Source organism: Cupressus sempervirens, chromosome 11, assembly GCF_028749045.1.
Source record: "Cupressus sempervirens isolate cs-2001-9-10 chromosome 11, ASM2874904v1, whole genome shotgun sequence".
Taxonomy (NCBI): Eukaryota; Viridiplantae; Streptophyta; class Pinopsida; order Cupressales; family Cupressaceae; genus Cupressus; species Cupressus sempervirens.
In genome coordinates, this window is record NC_143128.1 from 636007881 (window position 1) to 636029270 (window position 21390).

Consider the following 21390-nt stretch of genomic DNA (forward strand, 5'->3'; position numbering starts at 1 on the left):
ATTCAACCTCAATTAATTATAGTAACATTTGTATAGAACATTTTGCAACTGCTAGTGTTGTTGGATATGAAACTTAAATATTGTGATGACAAAGACCCTCAATGTGTGATACAGGTTCTTAAGTGTCACTGGGATCTTCAGTAGCATGCAGTTCAAATGCTATACAATATTCAATAACTCGTATCAGTCTGCTCGTTTTCATCTGAAAATATATTCAAGCAATTTCAGGGTATCAATACAGCATTAATATCACTATCTTTGTCTATTATTTTACCAGTTTCATATTAAAGTAATATTGTTGTTTCTATTATTTAATGGTCATTTATGTAGTTTAACTTACTTCAGTATCTTTCTATTCTGCTTTTTGTTTACAGTTGTTTTCAGTGTAACACCAGTACTGGGGTACATCGGGACAGCGGCACATTTTCTGGGATGGGGGGAAAATGGTCCTCATTTTTGTTGGGATAAGGTGACTCAGCCTTACCACAACTTATTGTTTTATTTGTGATTTCTTGGAAAGTTACTAAATGAAGTTAGATTCTTCCACAAGAAAAGACTTGGATTAGAAAAAAATTAAGCTTATGTTTTTTGGTGATTTATTCTCTCGTGCTTTGTTTTTATGCAAGGTATGTGCATAAGAAAGTTTCTAAATTAATTTGTAGATGCGTTGAATGTAGACACTTTAGAAACAGTTTCCTTTTGTACGAAACCTCTGTAAGTACAAAGCATTGTTGTAGAGAATTAAGATACAGATGAGAAGTTATTTGCACAAGGTTATGCTGTCGGATTTTCTCTAGAATGGAGCAAGATGTAAATCTCCATGTGAAAGCTGAAAATGTATTGAAACTTGTTGCTGAATAATACATTAGCTTGATGGTTTGGAGGGTGGGGTTTTTACCTGGAAAGGTTTTCCCCACGTATATCTGTATTCTCTATTATGTCTCATTCTTCTAGTTTTATGATTTGTAGAATTATAATCTGTATGTCGTAATGCTGTTAAAATTTAATTACATCGGTAAATTGCAATCACTTTCCTTTAAGGTTTTAATTGTGGGAAATTAACTATGTTTGTTTCCGCTTTTATGGCATAGTAGCATGCACTTGTATTTGCTTATTGGAAGCTATTCAAGGAACTACTTTATGCAGGATGTGCATATTGATCTCAGATGACTTTCTAGGGTGCTCTAATTTCCCTTCAATTTCCGGGATGGTGGGGGGATGGCTAGGGGATGGCGGCAAGGGGAGGAAGGGAGAAAGAGGGGTATTGTATAGTATACATATAGAATTTGAAATGCTTGTTATTAAATGATGTTTAGTAGAACATACCAAATTAAAATACTTGAACTTAGCAATATTGCAACATGAACTAGAACCATTGAATGTTCAACACAGTAACATATTACATACCCAATACTAATAGTAACATCCAAAAATCAAAATTCAAATAGAAATTCAAGTCCCCGTTCCAACGGCAGCATGGTTACAGAATGGCGGAGGTGGGGGTACTTCGGTATCCGAGTAGCCGATGCGGGGATGTCTCGGGGATGGGTACTCCGAGGTTTGGGAGGGGCTGCAAGTCCTCGTGTAACATTGTTTCTCTTAAAAACACCATCTTGTATTTCCCTATTTATTGTGTCTTTCAACTCCATTATAAATGCAATAAGTTACCAATTCATAGTATCAAAACAGTTTAAAGAGTTTTTGATAAATTTTTAGATTTTAGAAATTCATGGCTTCTACTAGGAGTTTTTTTCTAGAAATTTTTTGAAAAGTTTTTTAATGAATATACGTTATAATCCTTTGTTTGCATCAGGATTTCCAGCAATGGAAATTGAAAAATGTCTTTTCTTATTGAGCCCATTGAACTTTTTCAAAGTCCGCATTTGTCTTTTGAAGGTACCATCTCCTTTTTAAGAGCCCACTACTAGTTTTCATTGTCACTTTTCCATTTTGGTTTTCTACACACATTGCCATGGCATATGCTAGGCTTTAAAGGCGACAAAACGTTTAACAAAAGCTTTTTTATTTCATGCTATTGGTTTTTTGTGACCTGTTTTTTTCTTGCCTCGTGGCTGTTTTCTAAGCTTGACACAATTGATCCCATGTTGGGGCCTTTTATTGCAACCGTCCAAACTATTTTTCACAACATTTTCACTTCTCCTTCATGCTAATTATCTTTCCCGTGACCCCTCTACAACCCACAACAAGTTCTTCTAGCACCACGATTTTAAAAAATCACAAAGTTATTTCAGTGCTGAAGATTAGCAGACCCACAATGCTATACCTCACAATTTTTTCTATTTCTTTTACAAAATCAAAAGTTACTTTCTCTGCAGCGAAACCCAAGGACACCCCAACCCCAAAGCACCCAATGCATGGACGTCCTAAGGACGAGTACTTGGAATACCCGAGTACCCCCACCTCCACCATTTCACAAACCAAGTGCCTTCAGGATGCCATTGGGATGCGAGCGAATGTTTTATTTGTTGATAATTTGACTTTCTATTTGAATTTTGATTCTTGAATGTTACTATTTGTAGATGATATTTAAACTTATGATCAGAATATTATAGTTTTGGCTTATTTCAGATTTGATGGATACTAATCTATATATGCTTTTCTTGCAAGTAATAGTCAAGATAGAACGAATATGAATTAATTCAATTCTGAAAAATGAATTGCAAAGTCTGAAAGTAATTCTATTATGGTACAGCAGTCCCAATCTGTAGAGATATATATCATTTATTGATTTCGATGATATTGATCTCTTGAATTGGTTCATATTTATATCCATACCAATAGTCAACACACGGGCGGACATGTCTATACATCTATGAAAAGACACGGTGGTATAGTTACCAAATCATTAAAGAACACGATCCTTAATCGGGTGTAATTAGTTTATTAAACAAATTCCTTTATGATTTCTGATCTGTACAAGGAAATAGATCATTTGCTCAATCTAATGCATGATCGAAATTATATCAAGAACATAATGCTCAATCCAAGAGAACTATAATCTGATCGTTCAGATTTCCATACTTGGTTCGAGAAAGATAAAATCAGTTTAATACCAAGATGAAGACGGGATAATAGACTTGCAATATGTTCCTACGGTCTACCACAGATCAGACTGCAGACATTCTCACCAAGCCTCTTGGTCTTGATAAGTTTGTCAAATTCAGAGGACAACTTGATGTTTTGGATAGATTAACCATTAAGGGAGGGTATTACGATAATAGATAAGCTTCTATTATTAGTTAATGGTTATCTATTTGTAATCTACTGTAAATATTAGAATGTTTCTAATATTTAGTTAGCTGTAGTTTTCTGTTAGCTTTCTTTAGCTGTCTTTTAGCAAGAATAGAATATTTCTATTCTTTACGATTGTTTCCTAAGCAAACATCACTTTATTCTTTTGTATATATTGACCTCTCAGTCTGTATCAATAACAATAAAGTATTTTACCAATTATGTTGTAATAGATTTTGGGTCTCAAGCTTGATCTCAATCACCAATCAGAAAGTTAACTGGTGAAGGTGATTCTAGAATCACCATAAAGGGAATCAAGAAAGGTAACATCTTCACATGTCAAAGGAAAACTACTTACCCTGACAATATGTTTAGTATTCACTAATAGACATTAAGAGATAAAAGAATAAAGAATGCTTGGCTAACCTAAATCTTATGAACAGTTGCCATCAGTTTGCAGGAGACGAGAACACCATCCTTGATTCAGGCATGTTTAAATATTTATTCAACATTACCAGTGAGGATAGAAAAAGTGGTGTCATGGTGAGTAATTTTGACTTTTCTCTTTTGCTTGTTTTCCACTTGAGCTCCCTTTTGGTGGCCATCTCATGTGTTCCCTTCGCACTTCTCCTAACAGTCCATCCACTGGATTTTCTTCGTGCTTGCCTTTGGAAATTGTTTTTATTCCTTGATTCAAATGGGTTTTTTTATTATCTGGCACTTTTGTTTGTTTCCTAATCCTTGAGTTATATTACACCAAAGTGGCAGAATCCATGTTGCTCCTCTGTCTTGTCCACCTACCCTGGCACCTAAGGTATCTTTCACTTTTCCCTTACCCACAAGTAATGCTAGCATTTAGAGGGTTGCAAGTTGACCTTTTTGTTTCAAAATGTGTTTTGTTTCCATTTAGAGGGTTGCAAATTGACCTTTTTGTTTCAAAATGTGTTTTGTTTCCAAGTCTTATGGTGATGACTCATTTCATATTCCTCCTAGATAATGGCACCATGCATTTACTCTTATGGTTCTGGTTGGTTTCTGCTACCCTCTCACTGCATTTTTACCACCCTACATCTCCCTTGCATGATGATTGAATCATGCTTTTGGTTTTTCTTCCCCCACCCACGCTCCTTTTGATGTCATTATATCTTGTACCCTCCTTGCTTGTTTTTCATGTCTGTTTCAAATCATCCTCTTTGGATTCCAATTTCTTGAAAGAGCGCTTCCACGGAATCTCTGGCTTCTGGACTGACAGAGATTGGAAAAAACGAATCTTTTTTAATCAAATGCAGCAAAACTACTGAAGCAAATGGACAAGGTTTCCAACTAAGTTCCACATCCAAAGGCAAAATAAAAGCAGATTTTCAGGATCCTTCTCCACCAAGAAGTTCAGCGTTTCTCACAACCATGTTGGTAAATCCGAGGCAACTCCTCCCAGTAGTAATGGAACTCAGCTGACTAGAGATCCTAAGATGGAAAACAAGTCTAACTTATATTCCTATCTTTAGGAAATGAACAATAATTCAACATATATTTTCCGGGACACTGTCTAAACAGGGACTCTATTCACAATCTGCAAATATCCATGTATGAGCCCCTTGATAGTACTAGCCCCCACTGACACCTAGAGTACAAAAAAAAGAAGGCATGGGCTTCTTGAAGATCACTTGGCTACTTTAGTGACAATCAACATTATGACCGGAATGTTCAGGATACTTCTAAAAAAGAATTGCACCCTAATCAATGATTTCCACTATTGGATTCTCATAGAGGTTAGAGAGTTGAGTATATCGATCAACTCCCTGATGCTTGGTAGCACAACAAGTTTGATGAGTGTCTCTAATTCTAATGGCCTTCTGTTAATCCTTAAAGTCAGATAGTGTGAGAGACCTTGGAAGAATGTTTGTCTTTGAACGTGAATCTGTGTAATGATAACAGTTTATCATTTTCAAAATATCTGTTTCTTTATCATAAAACAATGTCTACAGAAATGTGAAGAAAATAATCCAATTCAACAGTCCCCAATTTCAACAAGAAGGTGAGAATTCATGTCTAACATAAAAATAAACAAAAAGCATCAACCAATGTTTTTTTCTTACAAGTAGCAATCGACTGAAGAAAAAATATGCAAAAGATCATATACACAAGTTGAAGCAAACTATCCCCCTCCAGTAAGTCAGACTTTCAAATGTTTCTTTCTAGATATGAATAACACTAAGATACCAGATTCGCACCTCCTGCCTGTACACCTGGATTGGATTCAATGCACACAGAAAGTGCATCCACACCCTGTGGGTGCACGCAGATATGTGCTTCTTGGGCGCATCCGAGCGCATCAGGACAAAATCCGAATGCCAGCACCCAAAAACTTGAAAATTTTGATTTTTCACATAATATAAAAGCATTTAAGAACACTATTTTATCATTTCTTTTCACAAAACCCTAAAATGGCCTTTTATTTGGCCATTCAGTGTAAAAACATATCATTTTGTTTGCTATTTTTCTCTCTTCTCATTTAGTCTCCATTTTGGCATTTCAAAGGGCTGTTGATTATTTTTGAAGGGGATCATTCATGTTGTTTTTATGGCCAGATTAACAAAGAAATCAGATTTTGAACTAATTCAAAAAAATACACTGTATGTACCCTGGGAAAACCTTCAAGCTTGATGCTGAAAAACCCAGCAGATAATATATGATTGTACATAACAAAATGATTAAGTTCTGAATACAATTTTGTCAATGTCAATGTACGATCGATCTTCAATGTCAAGTCACTCTGTGTGTGTGTGTGTATTCTGACTTCTGCGATATGTATATCCTCTGACATATATTTATTATGACTTTTGCACTATGTATATGTCCTCTCTGATATATATTATTTTCTGTAATATATATAAACTGCAACCTCAATCAGTCTGTATGTTATTGCCTCGGATATGGTCTTCTGCTATTGATCTGAATATTGTATGCTCTTTGGTGTTTTTGGAAGACACATTGATTCCCGTCTTATACCCGTGCAGATAAATGGATCACATTCATTGATAACTGAAGGTTATTGTGCGCATTAACTTGCACCTCTTCATTTATGATAACCGTGCCCTTGTCGACATTAATCATAACTATATTTGTTTAGTTGATGTAATATATACATAACCGATTGTTTAGTAATCGATTCTTATGAAGCACAATTTATAGAACTCTGAACAAGTCAATAGATAATCAACCATTGTCTTAAGTGATGCCATTGCATCACTTGCGATAATAGATGTCTTTAGGGTTCATCCTCCTGATGCTACCTTCAACAGTTCATGAGTCTTTCTATAGCTTCAATAGCTTCCACAAAGGAGATCTAAGCATCTAATGTAAGCATTTGATCCTATTCTTGAAGCTTTTAATAAATTTATTTTTAGAGTTTGATGTTTTTTTCAAGTTTGGGATGAAAATTTTCAAGTTGTTTCCATTTTTTTTAAAGAAATAAAGAAATAAATTTAGTTCTTTGTTATAATGTTTTTGTATCTTTACTTTGTACTTCCATGCTTGAATTTTTTTGTCTTTCCTAATTTAAATTATTATTTTTACACTAGAAGGAAATCAGATTGCGAGAATGGCCACTATTGAAAGTTCAGTGGGTAGGCAAGGAAATGATAAATTTAAAATTGACATAGGATCACCTTTATGGAAATATATCACAAGAATTGCACAGGCTCCAGGAGGTGGGGTATATTTGGAGGTGTAATTCTTATAATACACAAAAAATTCCAAATATTCTTGAGTGAAACTTCACTAATGGGCTCTGCAAGTAAAGGGATGGAAACGTATCCAAGCCCAGAGAAGAAGAGGTTGTCTCACACACATATAGCAATATATGTACAAGAACAAGAGGAGGTTGATAAATTGGTTCTAAGATTAAAACAAAGTGCTTATACTGGTAGAGCTGGAAAGAAAAAATAATGAGTTTACCCACTGATTTAGTTGCAACCTCTAAACATCCCTTCTTGCCCATAATGGAAGGTGAAGGTGAAGTACAAATTACCACCCACATAAGAGCAATATTTGTAAAAGAACAAGAAGAGCCTGATGAATTGGTTCTAAGACTAAAACAAAGTGCTTGTACTGGTGGAGCTCGAAAGAAAAGAATATAGAGTTTACCCATGGATTTAGTTGCAGCCTCTAAACGTCCCTTCCTGCCTACACTGGAAGATGAAGTTAAGGCACAAATTACCACCCACAAAGAGGTCCACTAGGCAAGGCATTTAAAATGGTGGCAAGAGACATTGTCGAGCAAAAAATTGCACATGGCCTCTATCCCGAGGGTCTTCCATTCAACATGGTGAGATCACCATGTTGGCGGAAATGGTGTCGGCAATCAATAGTTAACTGGCTGATTTCGTAAGTCCTAGGTTTGAAAAGGTGTGTGCCACCTTGTTGCAATGTGAGAGGAATGTTCTAGAGAGCTCCCTTAATCCAATTAGAGGTTCTTGGATTGATACATGTATTTTTTCTGATGGATGGAAATATAACAGAAACTGTCCATTCATTAATGTATTGCAATGCCCCCCAAAGGGCAATGGTTTTAAAGGCAGTTAATTGTGAAGCAAAAGTTAAAGATGTGCAGTTTATTTTCAGAACTCCCAGTGAGTCTGCAGAGATGATTGGCTTGGATGCCGATTCGTCCCAACTAGCCATTGATGCGGACGCAAATTTCGTCGGAGGTTGATGTGCCCGAATGCATCCAGGTGCATCCAAGCGCCTGCACTAGCCTCTGCAGGCCCAGATGGCAGATCTGCCATTTTTTATTATTTATTTATTGCCACTTAAAACACTTTAGTGCACATGGGGAATTAGATTTTTCAACCTATTTTTTTGCTTGTAAACCTTAAAACGTCCCTAAAAGAGGCCATTCAACCTCTCTTTATCATATTTTGTTTGCAGCTACACTTTTTTCTCATTTCCTCTCCATTTTGGCATTTTGAGGGCAAGGTGATTATTTTTTAAGAGGATCATTCAGAGGGCGAGAGATTGCTTTCACAAACGAGTTTTAAGCTTCTAAGGCAAGCTTTTGGTCCCATTCTTGAGTTCTTTAATGATTTTTTTTTTACATTTGGATGAACTTTTTCAAGTTTGTGAAGAAATGTTTCAAAAAAAAATCATTTTTGTTTTGAAAAAAAGAAATAAAGCAACAAGTTTAGCTATCCATTTTAGTAGTTTTCTATCACTTTTATGCACTTGTATGCTTGATTTTCAAAGTTCTTTTTCAAATTAAAATTTATTGAATTTCTTATTATAAGCATATCAAGAAATTAGATTGTATTGTGGAGGAATGGCCAGGTGGTTAAAATTCAGTGGGAGGACAAGGAGCCTATAGTTTTAACATTGATGTAGGATCTCCTTTATGGAGACATGCCACGAGAATGTCACAAGTTTTCGGATGTGACTCGTATATTTGGAAATGTAGTCATTGTCCAAGTAGCAAAGGAAAACCATTCAATAGCTCATATTCTCGAGTCAAACTTCATTTTATGGGCCCTGCTGGTAAAGGATTTTCTAAGTGCAAAGGCATAGATGGGAAGGGGTTGTCTAATGCACAAATAGCTTCATTTGTAAAAGAACAAGAAGCCACTGATAAATTGATAAAAAAATATCAAAACAAAGTTTTTATCAACCTCCATCATCAAAGAAAACAATGCAATTACCCATAGAACCAATTGTATCCTCCAAGCACCTTCTCTTGCAAGTACCTATACTAGGAGCGGAAGAGGAAGAAGTAGAAACTATTGCCCGTAAATGAATTCTATTGGACACCCAAATTAGAATGGAGGTAAGAGAGCTTGCTGATCAAGCCACTGCATGTTGTCACTATGCCAGTGGTCTTCCTTTCAATTTGGTGAGATCACCATATTGGAAGGAGATGGTGCCAGCCATAAATAAAGCACCGGCTGATTACAAGTCTTGGATGAGAAAAAGGCGTACCACTTTATTGCAAAATGAGAGGGTTTGCATAGAGAGAGCTATTCAACCAATTAGAAATTCACGGAAAACTTTGGGTATTTTTATTATTTCAGGTGGATGGAAAGGTACAAGAAACCGACTATTGATTAATGTGATTGCACTGTCACCCCAAGGGTCAATGTTTTTGAAAGTAGTTGATTGTGAAGGGGAAGTGAAACATTCACAAATCATGTCCAAAATTCTCATTGAGGCCATAGAGATGGTGGGTAGTGAGAATGTATGTCATGTCCTTATATTTATAAGATTTTATAAATTAATAATAGAATATATAATAATAAATTATATTACAAACATAATAAGAAATTAATAAAATATATTATATACATATATATATCACATGATTATAATGAAGTTAACATAATTATAAAAATATATACATAAAATATAAATTAAACAATTATAATAAATATATTTAAATAACCAAAGGTTGCAACCTAACAAAATGGTCACGATCTCACATCAAATGAGCTATATAAGGAAGATCATAGTAAATAGAAAAGATATACCTAAGAAATCACATAACAGATAGAAAAGGCAGTTGGAGGGGGAAATCAGTCATTCAGGAAGGAACATTTGATACATCAATTACTCATCTCTTTTTGGCAAGTTGGACTTCGCATACATATAAACCAATAAATTAAACCAACATGTATACAGGGAACTCATAACCAGTTGGGAGAGGCACACATACAACTATATAAGATAGCTATGCATGCACTCAATAATAGTTGCGATCAAGGAAGGAGATTAGTGCAGAACCTTGGTGGTTTAATCTTAGTAATGGTTGGGTCATTATACATGGTCATTGCGGAAGAATATTAGGGATCAAACAAAAATATCCAATATCATGGATGTTGACTGATATGCATCAAATGAGAAGCGAAACATCTCCACTGGGCAGGGAAGGTTAAACAACTCTAGAAAAGATTCATTAGCGCTTGATCATAGTAATATTCCTATAAGTCATGGGTCAAGCAAACCATTAGTTGCAATATGCTCATATCACCGCATTGTCTGGAAGACTGGCATATAACAATCACTGCGATTGGAAGCCTAAACCTAGTATTATATTTGATATCATCTATACATGTTCCATGAAGATGAAGAAAGAAAACACATTGTATATACATATCCAAATTGGTAGTGACTTTGGCACTTCTGACTTTGCTAAAGAAGCTTGTCATATAGAGTATATTGAACAAGAATTACGAAGAGTGTAGAAGATTTCATGCGGCCATGGGAGATCAATACACAATCCAGTCTATACAATAAGGAGATGATTAGTGATTCTTATGTCAGCCTATTTGGATCTACTTAACCTAAGGCCCTTATGGAAAAGATAAGACTCATTCAGAAATTTATCTTAAGAGTTCAAATTATATCACATTCTTTGAAAGAGGAAACCATCATTATAACACAAGTCTGCGAACATATAATATGTGCATAAAGTTTTGATCATTTCACATTGCAATCATAGGAGTTTAATGAAAGATGTCTCCTAAAATTAAACATAGTGTTAAATTTTAATAGCTTAAATAAGCGGGGCATCCCAATGTAGGTCAAGTGATTACATATAATGCAAAAAATTTTAAGGGTACAGGTGCTTTGATTGAGGGTCGATATGACCATATTTTTTGGACATTGTGCATTGTACGCTCCCTAAACTTGGTCATGCAACAAATTGGCACCCAAGTAGATTGGGTGAAGCAAATATACCAAGAGGAAGAGGAGATACAAATGTTTGTGACAAACTACCACATGTCACAATCCATATTCAAATCACTCTCCAATTTGGAGTTACTAAGGGTAAATTGCAATTAGCAAATTTAATTTATTTATTTAATTTGAATATACTTTATGTCATATTCAATTATCAAATTGGATATAGCTTTGCTTAATATTTATTGGCATATTGTTATGATCAACTTACTTAGGTAGCTGAAACCCGATTTGCATCTCATACTATTGTTAAGAGACGACTTGTCAAGGTGCTAGGGGCATGAAGCCAAATGCTTATTTCTAGTTGTGGGGTATATGGAAGGCTTCGAATTCAGAGAGGGTACAAAAGGTCAAGGCAATTGATCTTAGATGACAATTGGTGGGCTCATGTGCAATTTGTATTAGATTTCATAGACCCTATCATGACCATGCTCTACTTCACTAATTCAAAATAACCTTGATTGGAGGATGTTTATGATGTCATGGATACAATGGTAGAGAAGGTAAAACTTTCTATACAAACACATGAGGATGACCCCACAAAATGTTAAGCCTTATGCAATTATCTTCAACCGATCATTCATCATCGTTGGGACAAGATGAATACCCCATTACACCTCCTTCCATATGCCTTATCCCCAAGGTACTATAGTGAGGAAGGACTCTGTATGTCAGATAGTGTAGCACCATATGCGGATAACGAAGTTGCTAATGCGGACTACAAAGATTTTGCAAGACTCTTCCTAGATGATGACACTCACAAAAATGTTAGGACTGAATTTGGGTTGTTTGCTTCAGGAACAAAACCTTATTCCTCTTGCAATAAAAGGACCAATGTCACACGGGAGCTATTACATGGTGGTACCTCTATGGTCAACCATTTAAGCATCTACAAAATCTTGCAACAAAATCCTCTCACAAGTAAGTTTTATTTGTTTTTTGTTTACCACGTGTATTCTAGGATTCTTACAATTGGCTTTCATTTTTATGTTTTACCTTAATAATTAATTTTGTAATTGTAAACATTTTCTAGGTTGCAAGCTCTTTTGCAATACGGAATTGGAGTACATACTCCTTTATCCACTTAGTGAAGCCTACCTAGTTGGGCTCTAAAAAAGTTGAAGACTTGGTCTACATTCATACCAACATGTGTCTTTTGTCACATAAGGAGGATCACAAGGAAGGGGCAGTCAAGCTTTGCAATGTAGAACCTGAGTGTGCAACGTAGATGTAACGATTCAAGATCTTATTACAATCACGGATGATGATGCTGATAACATCATGACACAGTGTATCTAGCGCAAGTGGAACCACTTTTGGTTCAAATGATCTTGAACTTGCACCAATTAGAGGAGTTGGAAATGATGAGGAATTTTTTGTGAATCCATATGATTTGGATTCGGATTGATTTAATTGAATAAAGAACTATATTTGATCTTGTAATTGTGATGTTTTGCTGATTTGCAATCGAATCATGAACATAGACGTATATGATATCATTGATATGGTTTATAATCTTATTGAATATTTGAATATGTAATGGTATCAAAGGTTCTAATTTTGTATATTTCTTTGCATACACATAGTATAACTATATATACACACACACACACACACACATCCCGCATTTGTTTCCAGATCCGCATCTGGATCAGTAACTAAGATGGTAGGTAGTGACAATGTGGTCCTGATATTTGAGACAATGCAAAAAAATGTAGGGGTACAGGTGCTTTGGTTGACGAAAGACATGAGAACATATTTTGGACACCATGTACCATACACTCCCTCAACTTGGTGATGCAACAAATTGGTACTAAAATAGAGAGGGTGAAACAAATATACGAAGAGGGTGGGAGAACTAGATGTTTGTGAGAAACCACCAAATGACAATATCAATATTTAGATCTTTTTTGACAATGGAGTTGTTGAAGATAAATACTAAATCTTATTTTATTTATGTCATTGTTCATTTATCAATTTCTATGTAACTTTTCTTAATATTTATTTAGATTTTGATGTCTTATTTACTTATTGATATTGTTACTAACTTAGATTGTTTGGACCCGATTTGCATCTCATACTATTGTCATGAGACGACTTTTGAAGGTGTGAGAGGCATTGGGTCAAATGGTTATTTCAATTTGCAACCAATGGGACATATGGAAGGCCTCACATCCAAAGAGGGTCCAAAAGGTCAAGCCATTACTCTTGGATGACAATCGATGGGTTCATGTGGAATATGTATTAGAATTCACTAAGCCTATCATGACTATTTGTGGGATATCTATGGCATGGACATAGTGATAGAGAAAGTAAAACTAACAAAACAAAAGCATGAGCATGACACCATACACAGTAAAAACTTATGCAATACGTTGTAATCAATCATTCATCACTGCTGCAAAAAGATGACCACCCCATTACACCTCCTTGCATAAACCCTATCTTCAAGATACTATAGCAAGAAAGTACTTCCTATGCTGGGGAGATTAGCACCATTTAAAAAAGAAGTTGCTAACGGATACAAGCCAACATTTACTAGACTCTTCAAAGATGAAGAAGTGGAGAAAGAGGTTAGGAAAGAATTTGGCATGTATGCCTCAAGAAGAAGTCACACTCCAAAAGCTATTAATGACCAATATAACATGGAAGATATCACATGGTCAAAAATTTAGGTACCTCCAACTTCTTGCAATCAAGATCCTCTCACAACTAAGTTTTTTTTTAAATTGTTACCTGTATTCTACAATTTACCACTTAACATTCTTCAAGTTACTTTCCATTTTAACTCTTATTTTTGTGAAAACTATCAAGGTTGCAAGTTCTTATGTTGCTGATCAGAATCAGAGTACGTACTCCTTTATTCACTCAATGAAGCGTAACTATTTGGGTTTAAAAAATCTGACGACTTGATTTAGATTCATTCCAATTTGTGTCTTCTATCACATAATGTGACATAATACAAGGATGGGGCACTAAAGCTTTCAGTTGTAGCCCCTAAATGTGCCAACTTGGAGGCAACCATTGATTATCTTACTAGACTCACCACAGCCTATGATGATGAAATCCCTACACATGGTGCATCTAGTGTGAATGAAATCGCTTGGGGTTCAAATGATCCTAAACTTGCAAAAGTTGAAGATGAAAGTCCAATAAAGATGATTTTTAAGATAATCCTTTTGATGATTGATGAATCATGAACTATATTTTGCAGTGTTCCATAGGGACATGACCCCTATGGTTTTGGAGCCGTACCCGTCCCAGGGACGAAATGGGGACACGGGGATGGATTTTTGCCATCCCTTGAGTCGTCCCCTTTTTGGCAAATTTGGAAACGTCCCTCAAATAGCCAATTTCTTTTGGCTGGAAACTTGGGGAATACCAACAGTATCGGGTATGGTTTTGTCGTTCCCTATCCATCCCCGAAACTATTGGCCGTCCCCTTTTTTCCAACCAATTTGGTAAAGGCAAAACATCTCCAAAATCTCATTTTTTAAAAATTTTGTTGTCCCCGCGGGCCCCTAGTCGTTTTAAAGACATAATAAAAATATGCAAACCTTATTTGGTGCATTAAAACCCTAAAACACTAACTCTTCTACTCATTTTTAGATTTGGCATACTTGCTAAGAGGAAAGAAAAAAACAAAGAGCAGCAACAGCAGTGAGGAAAGATTGCGTTTAGTATTTAGTAGCTATTTTAGTTGGACTTCTCTTTATTTCATTTGGATTTCTCCCATGATACTTGGAGCCCTTAGGCATTTTGATTTTTGCTATATATGTATGTGATATTGTTATAATGGAAGTACTTAGTATTTGTCATTTGATAATATTCCATCTATTGATCTTCTAAAATGTCTATGGTGAATGGTTTATCAATGTTATGATATACATATTTGAATTTTGTCTTTATATATAAAAAAATCATGTGTTTTTAATCATCGTCCCCTAAGGTCCTGTCCCCTAGATTTTGGCTTCGACCCGTACCCGTACCGGAAACACGTCCCCGTCCCCTAAAACATCCCCGACCCGGAAACTCCGTGGAGCATAGATGTTTTGTAATCGTAAAGATTTTCTGATTTTCACGAGAATTGTGAACGTAGGCATACATGACATGACTTATTTGAATATTTGGCAATTATCAATTGGCATTTGGCATTGATCATTGATGAAGTATCATACTATCAAATGATTCAATTCTGTATATTTCTTAAAAGAAATTGTATATATAAAAATTTCTAATACAAACATACACCCAAACCCATCCTCCACCGCCCCCCCCTCACCGCACACATTAAAAAAAAACTAAATCACGTACCAGGTTCCCTTACTCGCATCCAGATCTAAGTTTAAACTAGTAAGTTAGGAATAACATCAAACTCCTGTATGCATAGCTGCCTTAATGCAAAGAAATAATCTGACTAACTCCAAATTCACAGAAAGAAGGTATGTAAATTGAAAATGACCGATTTCCGGTGAATAAAAGAGACAGTGCTCATCAACTTTCCATCTCTACAAATAACCAATCCATCAGAAAGAATAGAAAATATTTGAAACAGGTAAGTGTTATGTCTCTGATTGAACAAGCTTTAGGTTATATTCATGGATGTCGATTGAAGAAACATGTTATAGTTATGAACTTATGATCAGCTTAGCACAGACTAAGAATAAAGTTATTATCTTTTAAGATTACAAAAATAAGCAATGGAATTAGAAAGGCAGCCTGAAAAAGAATAGATTATCATTAGAAAGACCTGACTGAACTTGCAGTAAGAAACTAATCTTATATAAAATACTAATCTTGTCAAGTTGAACTAAATATTGCATCAAGAAGATACTTGGAAAAACACTGCCATGAAGTCTTTGCTTGGTTCTGTATTGTTGAACAACATGATAGACATAAAATAGCTTGTACCTTCTTGTCTAAAGAACCATTTGCACTTTCTTGAACCCGTTTTTCAAGCTCCGCAAGTTCATTCCGCAATTGCTCAAATCTCTGAATTTCATTGGGTAATGTTTCTGTCTCCTCAATTACTTGTGGAATAGTCTGGTCCAAAGCTTCATCTTCCTGTGCAAATGAATATTTCATATACAATGTCAATTTTGATGATAATGAGTAGAAAATCCATATCAAAGTTTCAATAATTTGCTGGGAGAAAATTGTTACAATTCTGTGTCAAATAAAACCTTCACTTTAAAATGCATCTACTTTGGCAAAAGGCCTTCAGCTATACACAAAATATTTTTAAAAATTATAAATATATGCCTTGATCAAATTTTCACTATCTGCAATAGCTAAACTTTAAGAGAGATCCAAAGTAAAGTAATAACACTAGGTGATACAGTTTTAGTCCTTAACAACAAAGATGCACTTGTTGGCTCTTGATAGAACGGATCAAAGTTTCACATCACAAGACAACCAAAGACCTCTATTTATGACACTTGTCATGGCAAGAGCAAAGCCACGATAGAACCCAAAACAATCCAATCACAAAATAACCAAGGACCTCTGTTTGTGACACTACTCATAGCAAGAGCAAGGCCAAAATATAACCAAAGACCTTTGTTAAAAAGACTGTAGCAAGAAAAATCAAGTCATTAAGACTAGGGCACAAGCTAAAACTTTTGAAACCATAAATAGAAAGGGAAGTTGTGGTGAAATGTTTAAGACCATTGCATACTCATGTTAGACTACCTAGTTTATCTTAAATAGCAGTTTTTATGTAAACCAAACCCAAGTCACCTTCCCAGTTTCCTATTCATGACGTCTCATAATCAAGTGTCAGTTCTTAGGGCTTCATGTTACTGACTGTAATCTCCCCAATTAGGAGAGCCCAAATTTTACCCTAGATTATAGTTTCTATATAAAAACAACTAGGGGTTTTAGGGTACCTTTTATGCTTCGATTGAGATCCTGCAAGAAAGTTAGGAAACACTATAATCATAATTCATTACTATGCCATTCTTGAGTTAGAAATAAACATATGTCTATTCTTAAGCATTAAAAGAAGGTTTGCCTCCACAAAAAACCTTTACCAACAAACAAATTGGAAATTAGCAACAATCCTAACCTTTAATCAACTACTAACATTGCCAAAATCAGTTTCTAACACTCATCTAGTACCAACTAACCACACTGGTGTGCCTGTGGAATAGATAGCCTACTTAGGACCAAAACAGGAGTATTGTGCATAAATTTGCCAGCTCCAATAGCGCATTAATACCCGTGTGGGATAAACCGAGTAGGTTATAAAACTGTTGAGAGTGTTAAGCTTTGTTCCCCAAGTCACCAACCAAACATTCCACGCAACCCAAAACCCTCACCACCCATTAATACTTTCAATGATTGGCATTCTAGAGGCCTAGGTAGGAAAAAATGTTGGCTCCACCACATGAGAACTTGACCTCAGCTTGTCCTCCTATTGACAACTACCACAAAAGATTATATGGTTTGTGGAATTGACATCTAGCAAAAGACTCATATGCACACGTGTACTTGCCTCATCCCTCTACCACCAGAACTTGTGGATGACACCAATATTAGTAGACCAATCTATCTCAACACACCTGCATTAGACATTAAACCAGCAATCATCACAAGTAGGTCATGTCTGTCACCACCAACCTTATATAACACGGATCAGTCCTCAAGGCATAATTTTGCCCAATGCCCTTGTAGGCATATTGACACCAATATTAGTAGACCCTATCTCGACACACCTGCATTAGGCATTAAACCAGCAATCATCACAAGTGGGTCATGTCTGCCACCACCAACCTTGCATGACAGGGATCAGTCCTCAAAGCACAATTTTGCCAAATGTCCTTGTAGGCAGATCTGTGAGCATGATCCCTGAGCTCAATAGCCTATCCCTATGTTACATGGGTGACAACATGCCTACACAAGGGGACCAAACAACATGAATCTTCTCTGCTTAAAATCCAATAGCATGCATGAGCGCATGAGCAATTGCCCAAGTGGTTAATGTTTAAAAGGCTAAAAAGTGATTGTGAATTGCAATCAAACCCTTTGCACCTAAAATTATAATTACATTTCCCAATCATCTAGAAACCTTTTCCGAGAAAACTATTTTGCATCATTATTTCCCCATGCTCTTCAAAATGTGGTCAAAGTTGTAGTTTTCCAAGTTCCCGAGCAAGTCATAACCGAAAACTACTTATCAAACAACAATATATGAACACCTATTTCCGAAGTGTTCTTTTGCATTGTATTTGATTTTTTCACATCGCTTGAATTCATTTTTCCAATACCTTATATCAAAACAGAATCAAATTTGTAGGTAAATGGCCTAGCAAGCTCCAAATTCTTCACATGGAAGGAACACAAGTTCAAACATTCCTTACAGGTAAAGGGTTTTTCAACTTACCAAAAGAAATCAAGTGAAAGATATAGTCCTGAAAAGAAAGCTTCAAATCTCAATTTTTGCAACAAGGCAAGGAGCTTCTCAATGTGTCTGTTTCAAAAGATATGAAATTTCACAATTATCAAATACACAGCTTCGCATTTTTCAAGACCGTTTACAGTCTATCAGGTATTTTGTGTCGCAACTAGTAGATAAAGTTCACCCACTCTAACACTTGCTTAGAAAGGACACCAAGTTCAGATGGGATTGCCTATGTCAGAAAGAATTTGAACAAGTCAAGGTATACCTAGCTAATCCACTAGTCCTATCTCCTTCAGTCACAGGATGACCATTAATTCTTCACATCTATGCTACTACAGTTGCACTGGGTGCTCTTTTAGCATAACCAGATGACAATGGCAATGAATAGGCTATTTGTTATCTCAGTCAAACACTAGTTGGCTATGAGTTGAACTACACTGCGAATGAGAGAGCTTGCTTCGTTGTGGTTTTTTGCACACAGAAACTATGCCATTACATGCTTAATCATACTACAAAACTCATTGCTAAGGTATATCCTCTTAAATATTTGTTATCCAAAGGGGCACTCACTGGTCGCATTGCAAACTGGGTGCAGATTACTATAGGAATGCATCTTATCAGTCAAACAAAATTACTAGTGGTTGAGCCACTTTCTATTGAAGCACCATCAAGTGCACCTGTAGCAACATTACATCAAGCAACAACAGAGGAAGAAGTTAAAATAACTCATGTTCAGACAACTTCATAGTCAGTAGCTACAAGAAGATTAAATATAATTTCAACATCTATGACAAAAAGAAAACTATCAATGATTATGAAAACAAAGATTAAATAAGAAAAATAAGAGAAATCACCTAAGAGGGAAAAGATACTCAAGGAGATGGATCAAGGCTCTAAACCAAAGAAACAAAAGATTGAAATTATAATGAAAGTTATGATAAAGCAAGAAGGAAAAGAAGCATTAGAAAAAGTGGCACCTAAGATGAGAGGGAAAATATCCAAGCCACAAGAAAAACCTAAAAAACAGTTCTGGAAATAAGAGAAAGGGATGGAAACCTGAGTTAGGAAGAATAAATAATATGATAATGATTGATGGAAATATTGACTAGTATGAAAGCAAAGATGTTAGCCAAATACAAATAGAGCTTGGTCCTCTCAGAGGAATAAAGATTGTTTGAAGCAACAATTATTGGCCTTAACAGATCAACGTTTTGGTTTAGCTTTGCACCTAGCAACTTGATCATACCAATATGGCCTACCAATAAAAAAGGCACAAAGTTCCCAACGATGTCACATCACAAAAACGAGAATATCTAAGATACAATACTCAAATGGGCATTATCAAGTTATCTTGAGCTCTTAAGCCAACCAAAACCATTGAAGCAATTGATCATTAGTGTGTGCTTGCGATGTGAGGCATTGACCTTTTATGATGTCTTCTGCAATGACGTTCTTGTGGCTTCCAATGCCAATGATGACATGGAACAATTGACCCATTCACAACACTTATTGAGAAAGATGCTCTCATTTTCCAACATCAATGGGCGTTGATTGGGCACAAATATTTGAGCATGTTAGAACAACAAGATCAATGTTTTCCTCTTTCTCAACTGCAAGCTTCTATGTTTATGCAAGCAAAGTTCATTGGGCATGGCATACACAGTCATTGTGGATATCAACCTTGTGATGATTGCGCTTCTATTCTTTCCCTTTTTCTTTCTTTGCGATGCCGCCATTTTGGAATAGAATCTCTATGAATAACAATAATAATAAGAGAAAATAAGGTAATTTATCCTTAAAATAATAATATAATATATAAATATAATAATATACTTGAAATTATGATATTTGAAATAATATTATATTAATAAATAAATAATAATAATAAATTTATATACTAAAATCAATATTAAATCTAAAAATAAGAAATAATAAAATAAAAAGTTATTATAACATGTGATATAATTTACTATCAATAAAATAATATTTAGACAAGAATTAAATGATAAAATTATCATTATCCAAGAAATAAATAAAATTAACTACAAGAAATAAAATTGCAAAAAACTATTTTACCTTTCTATATAGGACTTAGTAGTAAATGATAATAAACTTTGAATAACTAAATAATTAATATAATGTAAAATAATATAAACTAACTAAATCTAATGAAAGGTCAAGAGATATTTAAGAAAGAGGTATGACTCCTTCCAAATAAGATATAAAGGGAGAGTTCATTTGGAAGAGGGTAGGAAGAAGAGGAACATGCAGGAGTAAAAGAAGGAATAATGGAAGAGAAAAGTAATATGAAGAAAATAAGTGAATTTTTTGAAAAGGTATCAATGATACAGAAAGGATGTGACTCTTCAAAAGGGTCATAATTATGAATGGTTGTGACTCTTCAAAAAGAGGGTCAATTTTGAAGGGTCAAAAATTCGCTAAAACATGATGAAGAGGTGTGACCTTTCGCTTATATAGGTAGAATAGCACAATCTATTAAGACCATGTGCAATGTATCTATCCTTGGAAATGGCCACTATAAGGTTATACTGAGAAACCATGACAAGTGATAGGTTGGGACATTACAAGTGGTATCAAAGCATAATCATGTCATCCTACGGATGATAATGTAATTCGATCATTAGTGAAAAATCACAAATATGAAGGGCCAAAAAAGGAAGACAAGCCACAACTATGTTGTTTAAGAGATTTGCAATCAATGTCATAGCCACATTATAGAAACAAACAAAGATAAGTTCTCTTCTATAATTATGCATAGTATTATTAAGTTGACTATTAAAATAAATTTTATCATTTTACATAAATTTATATTTATGATGATGCATGCATTACTTGAAGGAGAAATTAACCTCATGAGTAGTATGTCAAGAATATAGGATAGAGGGTTTATGAAGAGAAAGAAACAGTAATATGGTCACAATGAGGAGAAGATACCCAAAATACACTTTTTTTCACAAGGGAGCCTCTTGGAGACTATTTCACGCATTTTT

General features: G+C 35.1%; 1 protein-coding gene across 7 annotated transcripts in view; it reads right to left on the reverse strand.

Moving 5' to 3' along the window:
* The window catches only part of LOC149531376 (uncharacterized), a 165228-nt gene that overhangs the window by 72620 nt on the left and 71218 nt on the right, over positions 1-21390 (reverse strand). For all 7 annotated transcript variants that reach the window (XR_016359172.1, XR_016359173.1, XR_016359171.1 and 4 more), the window contains one exon: positions 15889-16041. Coding sequence is in view for 4 of the 7 variants with exons in the window: in XM_089811524.1 (XP_089667650.1) it covers positions 15889-16041 (153 nt within the window). In the remaining 3 variants the exon portion in view is untranslated. The remainder of the gene's footprint in view (positions 1-15888; positions 16042-21390) is intronic.